The sequence below is a fragment of the Cyprinodon tularosa genome, unplaced genomic scaffold (assembly GCF_016077235.1).
Source record: "Cyprinodon tularosa strain WSP-4 unplaced genomic scaffold, ASM1607723v1 ctg31, whole genome shotgun sequence".
Lineage (NCBI taxonomy): Eukaryota > Metazoa > Chordata > Actinopteri > Cyprinodontiformes > Cyprinodontidae > Cyprinodon > Cyprinodon tularosa.
Window position 1 is genome coordinate 3,320,358 of NW_024039019.1, and position 13,597 is coordinate 3,333,954.

Genomic DNA, 13,597 nt, shown 5'->3' on the forward strand with positions numbered 1-13,597 from the left:
TACCTTTAGTCTAAGAGTTTTTTTTTTTATGCAAGCATTTAAACAGAAATTTGTGGAGTCATCCTGTCCTTCAATTATTGATTAAGATGATGTCCAATATGTCACTGCCTCTGCTAAGTGCCTTCACATCCTGGATACTGTGTATCATGGTTCTATGTGGGTGATCATAAATCTTATATGTCAAAGTAAAATGCTGTCTTTGCATGTGAGCCAGCGTTTTTTGGATTTGCTGATTTACCATTTTTTTATGATGATTATTATTTTTTTTTTGAATGACTGCACCACGTTTATCTCCTAGTTTTATTTAAACTAATAGAATCTACTCAGACTTTTTTTCTTAATCTTACAGTTCTTCAGGTCGGAAAAAAGGGGAGGAAAGCTTTTAGCTCCTCTATTTTAACTTCTTTGAACAGTTTTTTTCAGAGCTCCAACTTAAAACTGGGTTGTTAATATCATTATTATAGATGATTAACATTACAAACTAATATATTTAAAAAGCTAAATATAATACACTTTTGTTCAGTAAACTAAAATGGGAAATAACAAGGAAAACATAACTTTGCTATGTATTTTATTTTGTTAACATAATAGTATTTTTTTTTACAGTAACTATCAAAGTGAGTTTTCTCAGTTTTGCAATGTTGGGTCATATGCCATGATCGTGGTTCTTGGACATTGGGAACCAGTGTCCATGTTTCATCATGACATGATGTCCAGAGAAGAGGATACAAGTTTGGTGAATAACCAGCTATAAGATCTCTCCACCCCCCCCCCCCCCCCTTTTCAGCCAATTCCTCCACAGGGCCTCCCACAGAGGTGTGACCAACCAGCCCCCTATGTGTGAGGAAAGTAAAAAAATCACAGAACATTCTCTTTTCCCTCTTTTCTACCCTGCCTGGGTGCATGTTGAAGAGGCAGCTAAAATAGAGATCGGGGCCAAAAATACCCAGATCTCAAAAATCCTCAAAGATAAGTCATTATGGTGACCATGCAGAGCCTTTCAGAACCAAACTGCTGCAAAACAGACCTTTTGCAACACATTTCTCGTGCGTTTCAGAACATATTGAGCCAGACTGGATGAGAAGCCTGCCTTGATGGGAACCACTGAGACAAAGAGGACCCCAGCTGTGAGCCACTGAGACAAAGGAACCCCTGATTGTTGGCCTGACTGCTGATCTGTTGCTGGATGAAACTCAAGACTTCCAAATAGACATGGACAAAAAGGTTTGCAGTTCTGGCACAATTAGGGAAAGAACAAAAAGTAAGTCTTTTGATGATGTTGATCATTTCATGTGTTTACTGATGAGTAAGGACAAAGCTAACAGGATGGAATCCAAGCTCAGCTATGCTATACAGAAACATGTGATGAGATGTTGTTGAAGCTTGGACAAGGTTTATTTCACTAAGGGTTTAAACACTGATATAACATTAGTGTTCATGTGTTTCTTCATATGCTCATTACATTTCGATTACCAAGTGTGGCCAAGAGTCATTTAGTGGAATCCTCATGTCTATTCACTGCTAACTATTTCAAACAGGGTAAAGAATCATTTGACTAAAGGTTATTGGGTCTTGATTAAGCAAATCCTTTAATAAAACATTATTTGGCCAAATCAATAAATCTGATTAAATAAGATATTTACCACCCCTACCGGAGAGGGCAATAAACATCTTAAAGTATCAGAAATATAAATTCCCAGCTGTCCGGGAATTGAAGAGAACATAAAATCATGACAGCGACATAACAGTCAGATTCCAGCTCACGAGTTCTGGTGTCCGTCTTTTAAATGGCTCTCTGCTTTAACGCACCTGAGTCAGATAATTACATAAATGGCAGGATGTAGGAGATTTTGGCTAATTCAGGTTGCATCAATCCGTAGTTCCTATCTTCGGTTCCTTCTCTTTTGGTAGGGTGAATAGTGAGAACATTTTCATGAGTAGGAAAGATACTTCTGACTACTTTGGTTAATCAGGACAGCCTGTAGCTTTCTGGACGTCATTATTCCACAGAAACATACATGGATGATGTAAATCAAATTGGGACTACAACAGTCTGGAAAAAAACAACTCGCTCCGTTCAGCCTCGGATCTGATGGCTCGTTTTTAGTGCCCCGTGTATTTCAACTATGTGCTGCACTGTAGTCGACCGAAATCCCGGACGATTTTTTAATTTTTAGGTCTGAAAAGAAGGACATGTCCGGGAAAAAGAGGACGTCTGGTCACCCTAACAAACACTAATATTCTGTGTTACATTTTAAGACATATCCCCAATTTAATCCATGATCTTTAAGCACAGGTGTAACTCCTTCTTGAAGACCCTGTTTAATGCAGAGTAATTTTGATTAACTCTGAAAACAGGGAAAGCTGTTTTGCTCTGCAAACAAAAAAAAATTATTGGTAGGACTGAAATAGAAATTTTCCACTTTTCTGTGCAAAAATACATCATATCATTAGGAGGACACAATAACAATGTGTGCCTATTCAGATTCAGGCCGAAGGCATATCAGCCTCAGCTGTCTAAATGTCTAAAGATGAATATTTATCATGGGGAACCTAGAAGCCGTGCTTCATTTTTAAGACTGAGAAAGAGAGATTACAGCTCATGGATGATATTGCCATATCATGATGTTAACATATCCAGTATACTAATGTAGATATAAAAAAAGTGATTTGCTTATTTAATTTTTTTGGATTTTGTTTTCTCAGATGCATATGTAATTGTGTGCTGTTCCACCTTTGATGTCTGCAAAGAGGAAGCTGTACAATGCTAACGTCAATGCAAGCAATGTTTGCCTCTATTATATGTATCAGCTAAATGTTCTTAGCAGAACCTTGCAAAATTATTAAAACCCCTTTGATTCTTTCAATGGTTCCAGGGACAATATTTTTAAGCCTCAAGCTCCGGTGATTTTATTCCCTTTATTCGGTCCCCTTACAACAATTCTCGACGGGACGAAATAATAAGTGATATGTGAGGAAAACTCTTATCATTTATTCCCCATCCCCACAGACTGCCACTCTGGGTCCCTGAGGTGCTGCAAAAGACTTAATGATGGAAATAAAGTTCAGATTCCAAAAGTACAAAAACCCTAATTAGCCAGAGCCACATATAATGGTTTAGATTAAAAAATATCTATATGTAAACATTGCCAAATCAAAGTTCAGACCTACAATTCCATTGTTTAAAAATGTTTTCCATCTACATGTAATGTGACTGAGTTTGAGGATGTCTGGAAAAATACAGTCTCTAGACTTTAGGGCTCCAAATCTAGCCCTAAAGGTCTGGTATCTCGCACCTTCTAGATGTGTCTCTGTTTCCACACACCTAAATCAAATGGCAGAGTAAACTTATCATTTGACTCAGATGTGTTGAGCAGAAATAACTGTAAAATATCTTGAGGACTGGAATGGAAGACACCTTCTCTGTATGTAAAATCTAAAATATGTTGAGTTAGTCCAAAAAAGATGTACAGCCCAAACTGTAGCAAAACAGTTATAGGGGAGTGGAGGCCTAGTGGTAAGGACATAGGGCCTGGAATCTTGAGGTTCTGAGTGCGAGCCCGCCCACCACTCTGGCTCCCTGAGCAAAGACCCTTAACCCCACACAGCTCCCTGGGCGCCGCACAATGGCAGCCCACTGCTTTTTTTTCTTTTATTTCATAACCATGGACCACTTTATCTTAAAGCAATACTACAGGAATTTTACTTTTGGTCAATATCGGCTCCCCCCAGTGGACAAAAGCTTTAATCATTTGACCTGAAGGAAGACAGCATTTACCATGAGGACCATAGCATGGTAAAATCCTGACCACCCGGTTAACTTCAGTTGGATGGAACTTCATTTCTGTTTCCAGTGGCCGTCTAAAAGATGGATAGTGATGTGCTAACTTATCTAACTGTGGTGAAACAATGTCATATTACACATATGTTGAATAGAAGAGATATTTAACTTTGGTTTTGTACCATATTCCCTCTATTCGCTAGCGTCTAATGTGCTGATAAGTTTGGAGCCTTGAAACACATAAATATATGTAATGTTCAAAATTTCACAGAAGACTCAAATGTAGATCCCAGCAGGAATGTGCCACATTGTCTTAATATCAAACCTGAACAATTTCAACAAATATACAGTCCTCGGCGAAATTTAGTCACATCGACTTCCGTTTCTATAAGGAATGGGGAAAAGTGACATATACCCAACAGCAATCTGCATATATGTAGTTCTTTTGTGTGGTAGATTTACTGCAACCTTCCTCAGAGTTACTTGGTGTCGGTGTAAGTGATACAGAGGCTCTTAGGTGATGGTAGAGGTATCATTTAACAAGTAGTTGTTAGTCGACGTATACGTACAAAAGTTATGAAACCATTTTATAAAGGTTAAAAAGGACAAATTTTAAGAGTAACCATAGAGCCTTGGCCAGTAATTGTATATATATATATATATATATATATATATATATATATATATATATATATATATATATATATATATATATATATATATATATAGTATGGGAAAAATATGCAAAGCACAAGAAGAAAATGTAAATAAGAAAAACATAAATCATATTTTTCCCTGTGCAACATATATATATATATGTATATAAATACAGTGAGTATAATAAGTATTTGAACACCCTGCTATTTTGCAAGTTCCCCCACTTAGAAATCATGCAGGGTTCTGAAATTGTTATCGTAGGTGCATGTCCACTGTGAGAGACATAATCTAAAAGAAAAAATCCAGAAATTACAATTGATGATTTTTTTAACTATTTATATGTATGATACAGCTGCCAATAAGTATTTGAACACCTGTCTATCTAGAATTCTGACCCTGAAAGACCTGTTATTCTGCCTTCAAAATGTCCACCTCCACTCAATTTATTATTCTAAATTAGATGCACCTGTTTGAGGTCGTTAGCTGCATAAAGACACCTGTCCACCCCATACAATCAGTAAGAATCCAACTACTAACATGGCAGAGACCAAAGAGCTGTCCAAAGACTGTAAGACAAAATTGTACACCTCCTCAAGGCTGGAGAAGGCTAATGGGCCTTTCAGACAGGCTGCGACGACCGCACTGCTGCGCTGTGAAACCCATTCTTTTCAATGGCTTGCGCCGCGCCAGGGCGGTTTATCGCTGCGTCGAGCAAAGCGCAAGCACAGCGCAGCGCACCGCTTCGCGAGCTCGCGCGCAGGCCAGGTCAAAGTTGAACTATGTTGAACTTTGAACGCGGCGTGCCGTGACGAATGCACAAGTGGCCAATAGAAACCATTGGCTGGAAAGACCAGGAAGCAAAATGGAGGAAAAGCGTATACTGTGTGTGTCTGAATTCCCTGAACTATATGACACAAGTTTGCAATTTCTTTCACAAGCGGGAACTCCCCAAGCTGCTCTCTGGACCTGAGGGTTTCGTGCACCCACAGCCTCTTCTTTCTTGCTGCTCTTTTTCTTCGAACTAGCAGGGCTAGTGCTAGCGCTTGCTTCTTAGCACGGGTCAGATACATATTTGCTGCTGACCAAAAGCTGGAACAACAAACAAATGACTAGACCCGGCAACCCAGCCGGCGCAGCGCAAATGCGCTGAACCCCGCGGCCAGCGCAGCGCAAATCGCTTCCTATCTGAAAGGCCCATAAGGGGAAATTGCCAAGCAGCTTGGTTAAAAAAGTTCCACTGTTGGAGCAATTATTAGAAAAATGAAGAAGCTAAACATGACTGTCAATCTCTCTCTCGGACTGGGGCTTCATGCAATATCTCACCTCGTGGGGTCTCGATGGTCCTAAAAAAGGGGAGAAATCATTCCAGAACTACAAGGGAAGAGCTGGTCAATTACCTGAAAAGAACTGGACCCGCCGTTTCCAAGGTTACTGTTAGAAATACACTATGACGTCATTGTTTGAAATCATGCATGGCATGGAAGGTTCCCCTGCTTTAACCAACACATGTCAAGGCCCATTTTAAGTTTGATAATGACCATTTGGGTGATCCAGATGAGTCATGGGAGAAAGTCATGTGGTCAGATGAGACCAAAATATAACTTTTTGGTCATAATTCCACTAACCGTGTTTGGAGGCCGAAGAATGATGTGTACCATCCCAAGAACACCATCCCTACTGTGAAGCATGGGGGTGGTAGCATCATGCTTTGGGGGTGTTTTTCTGAACATGGGATGGAGTGACTGCACTCTCCCATGTATACCGGGCCATATATTAATAAATTTTGGGGAACAACCTCCTTCCCTCAGTTTGAGCATTAAAGATGGGTGGAGGATGGTTCTTCCAACATGACACTGACTTGAAGCACACAGCCAGGATAACCAAGGAGTGGCTCTGGAAGCATATCAAAGTTCTGACGTGGCCTAGCCAGTCTCCAGCCCTAAACCCAACAGAGAATCCTAGGAAGGAGCTCACACTCTGCGATTCTCAGTGACAGCCCAGAAACCTGACTGATCTAGAGAAAATCTATGTGAAGGAGTGGCCAAAATCTCTCCTGCAGTGTGTGCAAACCTTGTGAAAAACTACAGGAAACATTTGACCTTTGTAATTGCAAAAAAAGGCCACTTTACCGAATTTTAACATTGATTTTCTCAGGTCTTCTAATACCTATTTGTAGCTGTATCATACATATTAATAGTTTAAAAAAATTATAGATAGTGTTTTCTAATTTTTTTCTTTTAGATTATGTCTCTCACAGTAGACAGCATTTCATACATTTTGGGTCTGTTAATCTATGTAAAATTAGCTATTTCAAATGTACCAATAATTATTAGACATATTGAAACATATGTTAATGTGTAAACATAACTTGCCACTGAGGACACAAGTTACCTTTAAGCAGAGGCGGTCAATAACGTGCTGCAATGACGATGCATAAAACAGCACTAAATGCAGTCGACCGAAGCAAAGGCACAACATCAAAGCAGTACTGTAAATGTTCAATACAACGGATGCTCTATTTCATCAACTATTCATGCTTAAAGGACACAAAGAATAGGATGACTGAAAAAAGGAAAAAAAAACAGATCCTTCTGGAAACTTATTTTTCTCTCTACACAGTTTTGGACTACATTTTGTTTCATTTAACTATTCTGTTCCAATAGTTATGATGAGCTCCTTAAATCAATTCCAACTTTGGAAAAGGTTCCAACATGAACCCTGAAGATGTGAGGGGGCTGTATTCTTGCAGAATAGTGCAAAATAGAGCAGTAAGCAAACCGCCAGTCTTCTTCTCTACATCTTTTTAAAAATGTAATTTCTGCTAAACATTAAGGCTGACAATGCAGAGCAGGTTACAGCTATACTGGTCAACTGATTCTGCATGCTTAAGTTTACTGAAAGCAACAAGTCAAAAAGAAGTTCCATTCAATGAGCACAACTGTTTATGCAGCAAATCATCCCGAAGACACAACTGATCTTAACAATGCAAACCTGTGCATTTTTACCTAATAGGCCATTCATATATGTAGGTGGAATAGAAAAGTCAGGGTCTAAATAAGTTATTTCCACTTAAGCGGACAGAACTGCATGTTTAATCCATGAAGACTGACTCAGCATTTATTTTTTCTCCACTGAGGTTGAAAGTAACTTTTAGCTGTAACAGATAACAGATGTACGAAAGGGACCTATAGCTTTTAGAGTGCGTAAGCAGTGTTGCTCTAGGGACATATGCTAATATGACCTTACAGTTCAGCTACTAAATGTTTACACATATCTAAAAGAGAGATCTCAAGGAGACCAACTCTGGGGCAGATGGATTTATTTCCTATATTTTGCTAAGCTTACCAGATTCAGGTAAATAAACCTCAAGGCCTTTTAGGAAAATAAATCAACTTGATATAATATCATTTACAACTTATTGTGGTTAACACCCTGCTTGTCTTCAAGGTTCTCAGGCCTTTCAGTATCTTCTATCAGACTTTCCCTCTGTTTTAGACTTTAGCCTTGTCTTCACTTAGCTCAATTCTTCTTTCAACGAAGTGATAACAGTTTTTCTAACGCTACCAAGCAAAAGCATGATGCCACCGAATAATGATGCTTCTGCCATGTCTGACAAGAGCACTGTTGGCTGAAAGTTTCATTTTGGTCTTGTCATATCAGACCACATTGTTCCCAATGCTCCCTAAATGACTCTCCTGGTATTATTTCAGTGCAGTCTTCCTTGTTATTGCTCTACCCTAATCTTTGAATTAATAGAAAGTGAGACTAATAAATTTCCTGTTGACACATTAACCTACCTGAGCTGTGTGTTTCCCCCCTGGTCCTCCTGCGCTAATATGAGTCTCTTAGCTGCCTCTCATATCAATGCCAGATATTGTTAGATGTGTCACACTCTCTTTTGTTTTTAGACTTTGAAGTGAAGTGTTCTGTAAGATATTCAAAGCTTGAAATGTTGTTTTCAAAACTCGGCTTTTATATTTTTTTAACCTTCTTCCCTAATATTCTTCAACAAACTTGTGACCCCATTACAGAGCAGCTGGATTCATACTGATTTACTACCTTTCATGAATTCACTTATTAACGGACTTGTACGGCCAGTTGCTCTACTTTTCAATTCAGATTAGAAGAGGCTACAAAGATGTGCCCACCACCCTTTTCAGACATATGTGAAATATTTCAAAAAACACATATCCCATTTTTTTCCTATACATTTTTCTCACAGTTATGCACGCTTGGTCTATCAACTACAACCACTAAATATAGACCAAAAAGGAAACTTCAAGGTGTAGCAGGAAAAGTGGAGTTTGTTAGATTTGGTATTTATTTTTTTTCCACAATAAAAAAAAAAATCTAGATTTGTGTAACCTAAAACCATTAAAGACTTGCTGTTTATGTACAAAATGTTTTTTGTTAACTGAGAAGATGCTCTTGAGGAATCACAGCTCACTGAGCTGTATCTGGTTGGATAGTTGTACCAGATTATTACCACTATAAAAGGCAGTTACACTAAAATTTAATTTGTAAATTGAACTGGTAGAAACAACACAAAACATTATGTTTCAACTGAAATTAGTTATCAGTCATTAGATGTGAGGCACCAGTGAACTTCATTAGACAAACCATATCAGAACATATTGAGAACTTTGAAAGATGAAAGGCCACAGTACCTTTAGTAAGGGTTCCTGACACCAGTCTCTGCAGGGACTGGATCAGTTTCTGTACCCCTTGCCTGCAGCGGCTGGTACAGCCAGCCATCATGGGGTTGAGGCAGGGGCAGAAGAGGCAGGTTTACTCCAGTCAATCTGAAGAAAACAAAAAATGACCATCTTTGATGCGGGATATGGCACTTGGTGCAAGATGAACCTACGTTTGGGAGATTTTGGGACGTGACACCATTAGATAGTTCGAAGGACTTTGTGTCCTTTTGGAAAAAAATATATATATAAAAAAACAAAAAAAAAACAAAAAGAGCTTCTTTCCATAGAGAAAGGTCAGACACATTTTTAAAAATGTAAAATAGAAAAATATCACATCCGGGCAACCTGTTCAGTAGAAATTCCCTGTCTCACAAAAAAACAAAAAACACAAAAATGGACCATACATGACACACCCATAACCCTGCACACATATTTTAAGTTTGTAGGAGGCTATATGAAGTAGTATTGCAATCTGAATTATCAAACTAACCCAACAAAGTTTTAAATGTCTTCATGAGTAGCTGAACCCAAAACCCAGAGGTAAACGATTTAAATAAACACTAAAGTCAGAACCTGCTGCAGCCACCTCAAAGTTTGTTTGCCAGCAGATAGAAACATCTGCCCCATCCAGTTTGACTCACCTCCTCCACCTTTTCCTCCTGCCTTATGTCTGAAAACCTTTCAGGCTGTTTCCCCTGTGCAGTTATTATTTCCGCGTGAGGATTTCCCCTGAACTGCATAGGCAGCCCTGCGGCCGTGGAAGAGCTCTGCTCTGGTGCTCTCAGTAGACCTAAACTGCATAAATTGCCAGCAGCCACCACTAAACCCTTCCTTCCCTCCCTCTCCCCTCGGTGGTCCCTCCTACCTCGTTGCAATTCTGCTTTCTCACTTTCTGTCTGGTTGATGCTCTGTCTTCGGATTTTTTATGAAAACACAGCTTCATGATCCAGTAAACAACCAGATCAAAACATTATGGTTAGATTGGCAGCTTACATAGTAAAAAAGAGGCATGGTATAAAAGGTTAACTTTTTCAAATAAGATATCAAAGCCTTACCTATTATAGAAATAATATAGATATCAATAAAACATGCAAATTATACTTTTGAAAACTAACAATGCCTTTGTCATCCATTTTTATCAGTCTGTTGATAAACTAAGACACTATTATCCTTGAGACAGCACCAAAGTCCCACTTCCAGTTAAACACAGCAGTCTACTCTGCATCGAAGTCACTCTAAAACAGATTATGTAAGTCCGCAGTGTGCTTTTTGGAGACAGAGCTTTTTATTTCTCACTTCAGTGAACTGGGGAAACGCTCCGGGAAAGTGTGACGCATTGCTGCCTGTGTCCATTTCTTCCCCCCTCATCTTGTCTATATTTAATGTTTATAGATTCTATTTATCCGCTCAGAGCCACGGTTGCATTCCAGGAGGCCTAGTGCCCGAAGTTAAAACATGCACACACAAAAAAATGAAAAGAAAGGATGATATCAAAACAATGAAGAAATATTGTTATATTATGACATGCACTGCTAGAACTGTTGGAGTAACAAAATAGATTTGGGCTGTCTTGTTACCAAACCTTTATTCAAACACGGATTCCTCCATGAGCTGATTTAACACCATAGGGTCAGGCAAGTGGAATATCTCAAACTTGGACTCAACTTGAGATTTTAATATGTTTACTTAAGACTTGGGTGATAACACAAAATACCTGTGACCTGCACATCAGAGGCTCAGTTCCTCCTCTCATCTGTTTTTGACCTGATGTTTTATTAATACTGTCAAACATCACAACAGCATAAACATAAAACCATCCCATTTTATTTGGTGAAATAAATGGCAGGAAAGATCAAAATCTTACTAGGTGATAGACAGACAAAATAATCACCGTAAGACAAAGTAAGGACTGTTCTTTTTTACTCCATTGTAATAAAAATGGTAGAACCAGGCACCTTCGAAACCAAGCTGCTGTGTGAGCATTCAGTTTGTAGAATTAAGCTTAAATATTTGAAATAATAAAAAAAAGAAAGTGATATGAGATTTAACAAAAAATAAAAGGTCATTTGGCAAAAGCAAGTCAATGTAAATCCCTATGGTAACCTAGTGCTTGGGGTCAAATCTCCTAATTCGAAGTGATTATTATAATAATGCAGGCAAAAAAGAATAAAAAACAAAAATGCAAAAACAAATTTTATAAATGAAGTGTTTGAATGAATGAATAAATAAATATGCTTTTTTATGTGTCTAAATGAACCTTCTGACCATGTTTGTGTGCAAAGCCTGGGATTTGAACACAACCTTGGATGCAATCTGTATTGTCAGGATATTTGGACAGTTCCAGCTTAAACCCACTGAGATTGACCCAAAACAGATCAACCTATCAGACTGCAAATATTATAGTTTAGGGCAGGACACATAGCTGCGATGAAGAAAGAGCTGCCAAGCCCACAGGTGGACCAAATGTAATGTAAATCCCTTTATTGTCCCACAATGGGGAAAATCAATCTCTGGATGTTTCATCTTTAAAAGAGCATGATGGAGCAAGTAGTTGTGTTTTCTCATGGCGTCAGGTGCTTTTCATTTGCTAAAACTAAACTTTGTAGTTTGAGAGCAAACTGAGGTAATTTGGTTCTTATTTGTCCATTCAGCTCATACGGTCCTGCTGAATTTCCCCTTTTTTCCCAAACAATTTTTCTAGATAGATAGAACTAAACCCGAGTTGAACACATTATCAATCTGATTTGCTAGGTTAATTGCACCAACTACATACCAGGCTCTCTCGAGAACCAAATTTATTCATGGAAATTTTGATATTATCGTCATTCTACAGTATAATTGTAATTCTTTTAATTTAGTCTTGTGATTCATTATCGGGGGGTTGCTTATTTATGTTAAGAGTAACATATTCCATCTAGTTGCTTTTACATCAAACTGGGTCATTATTTTCATCCAATGTGTGGTTAAAACCACCCAATCGTTGTTTCAGCAGCATACCCCAAGAGTAATACTATAGGTAAATAAAAAGAAAATATGTTTCCTTCAGAAATTAAACACAGAAGGTTATTTTGCATGTGAATTTCAATACATGTCTAAACACTTAGACTTAATCTCAAACATTATAAAAAAAACCAATGCTTATAGAGGAATTTTGAGAATGAGATAAGAAAATATGTCTCTGAAATGAAAAGTTATACGACCTCAGGAGTGACTTCTCAATGTATTATCATAATATTCTTGCTTAACAGCAATTAAATAATTAACAACATTAGAGTGTTTTGATTTGTTGGTGTTATCAAAAAAAGAAATAAATGCTGTTTTACCTGTTTTTGTTGATGTTTTTTTTTTCTTTTTCCATTAGCAGGTTTTATAGAGAAATCACTTTTACTTATAATAATTTTCATTTGTTTTTTTATTTACTTCTCATTCAAATAGTCTCCATTTGGGGCTAAATTATAATCTAACAAAACAAAACTTTTTTCCATAACTTTAATTTAGCTTCTTTTCCCTTATAGTTTGCATTTTACCTGTAGATATTGCAAAGGTATTTTTAATTTTTGCAGTTTCTACTTCTGGTTATAGTTTACTCTGCTGTAGTGCTAAGTTTAGCTTTTATGTAAACAAGAACAAGGGCGATTTGATCTTGGATGTGTTGTACAGTCATGAGGAAAAATGTTAGACCACAATTGTTTTCTCCAATTTCTTTCTGTAAAGATATATTACCTGGGAAAAGAGCAATCAACAAAAAAAGAAAGAAGATTCAATTTTTTTTTTCTATGACGGTTTATCTTCTTGAGGTTAGGGAACATGTCTGTTAATCATTATAGTTTAGGTATATAAGTGTTAAAATGGTGTTAGGTCTTTCATGAAAGTAAAATGTGAAATAGGACCTGAAAATTGAAAGATTGTTCCTGGTCTGTACAGATTCTATTTCTTGCAAATAGGGTGGCTTAACTGCATAATGCATAAATTACTGCATAAATCCTTACTTTATTATATATATATTTACCTAGTGTATTTCATTCTATTTAGAGTTAATTGCCCTTCCTTAAATCAATGTATTTGATTTGGTGAGTGGTGGGGTGATATTTAAGTTTTGCAACAATAATTAGATTCCATTTTTGCGAAGCAATGAATTATTCAAAAGTGTTAGGCTAGTTTAATTTTAATTAAGTGCTGCATTATATTAAAAGATTATGGATCTATTCAGCAGAACAAACAGTACAAGACAAATATTTGCAACTATAAAATGTCATTGTTGAAATTATCTAGAACTGAATGTTCTTTGTTCCCAATAAATGTTATCTGACCTGACTACTTATTGCAGCTTTTGCTACAAAATCACAGAGCCTATTGACCTGAGGGAAAGATTTATAGGCAATCTCATTTGCTCCTTTTAATTATGCCTGTTCCAGAGAACCATCAAACAGCTGAGTAAGGGTCAACAAATAAAAACTAGTAA

The 13,597-nt window shown here is 37.4% G+C and overlaps 1 protein-coding gene across 3 annotated transcripts in view; it reads right to left on the reverse strand.

The window, feature by feature from the left end:
• Positions 1–9,920, reverse strand: part of kcnip1b (Kv channel interacting protein 1 b) — a 37,205-nt gene extending 27,285 nt beyond the window's left edge. For all 3 annotated transcript variants that reach the window (XR_005281426.1, XM_038292313.1, XM_038292311.1), the window contains exons 1-2: positions 9,777–9,920; positions 9,106–9,240 (exon numbers count right to left, since the gene is read on the reverse strand). Coding sequence is in view for 2 of the 3 variants with exons in the window: in XM_038292313.1 (XP_038148241.1) it covers positions 9,106–9,196 (91 nt within the window). In the remaining variant the exon portion in view is untranslated. The remainder of the gene's footprint in view (positions 1–9,105; positions 9,241–9,776) is intronic.
• Positions 9,921–13,597: the final 3,677 nt, after the last annotated feature.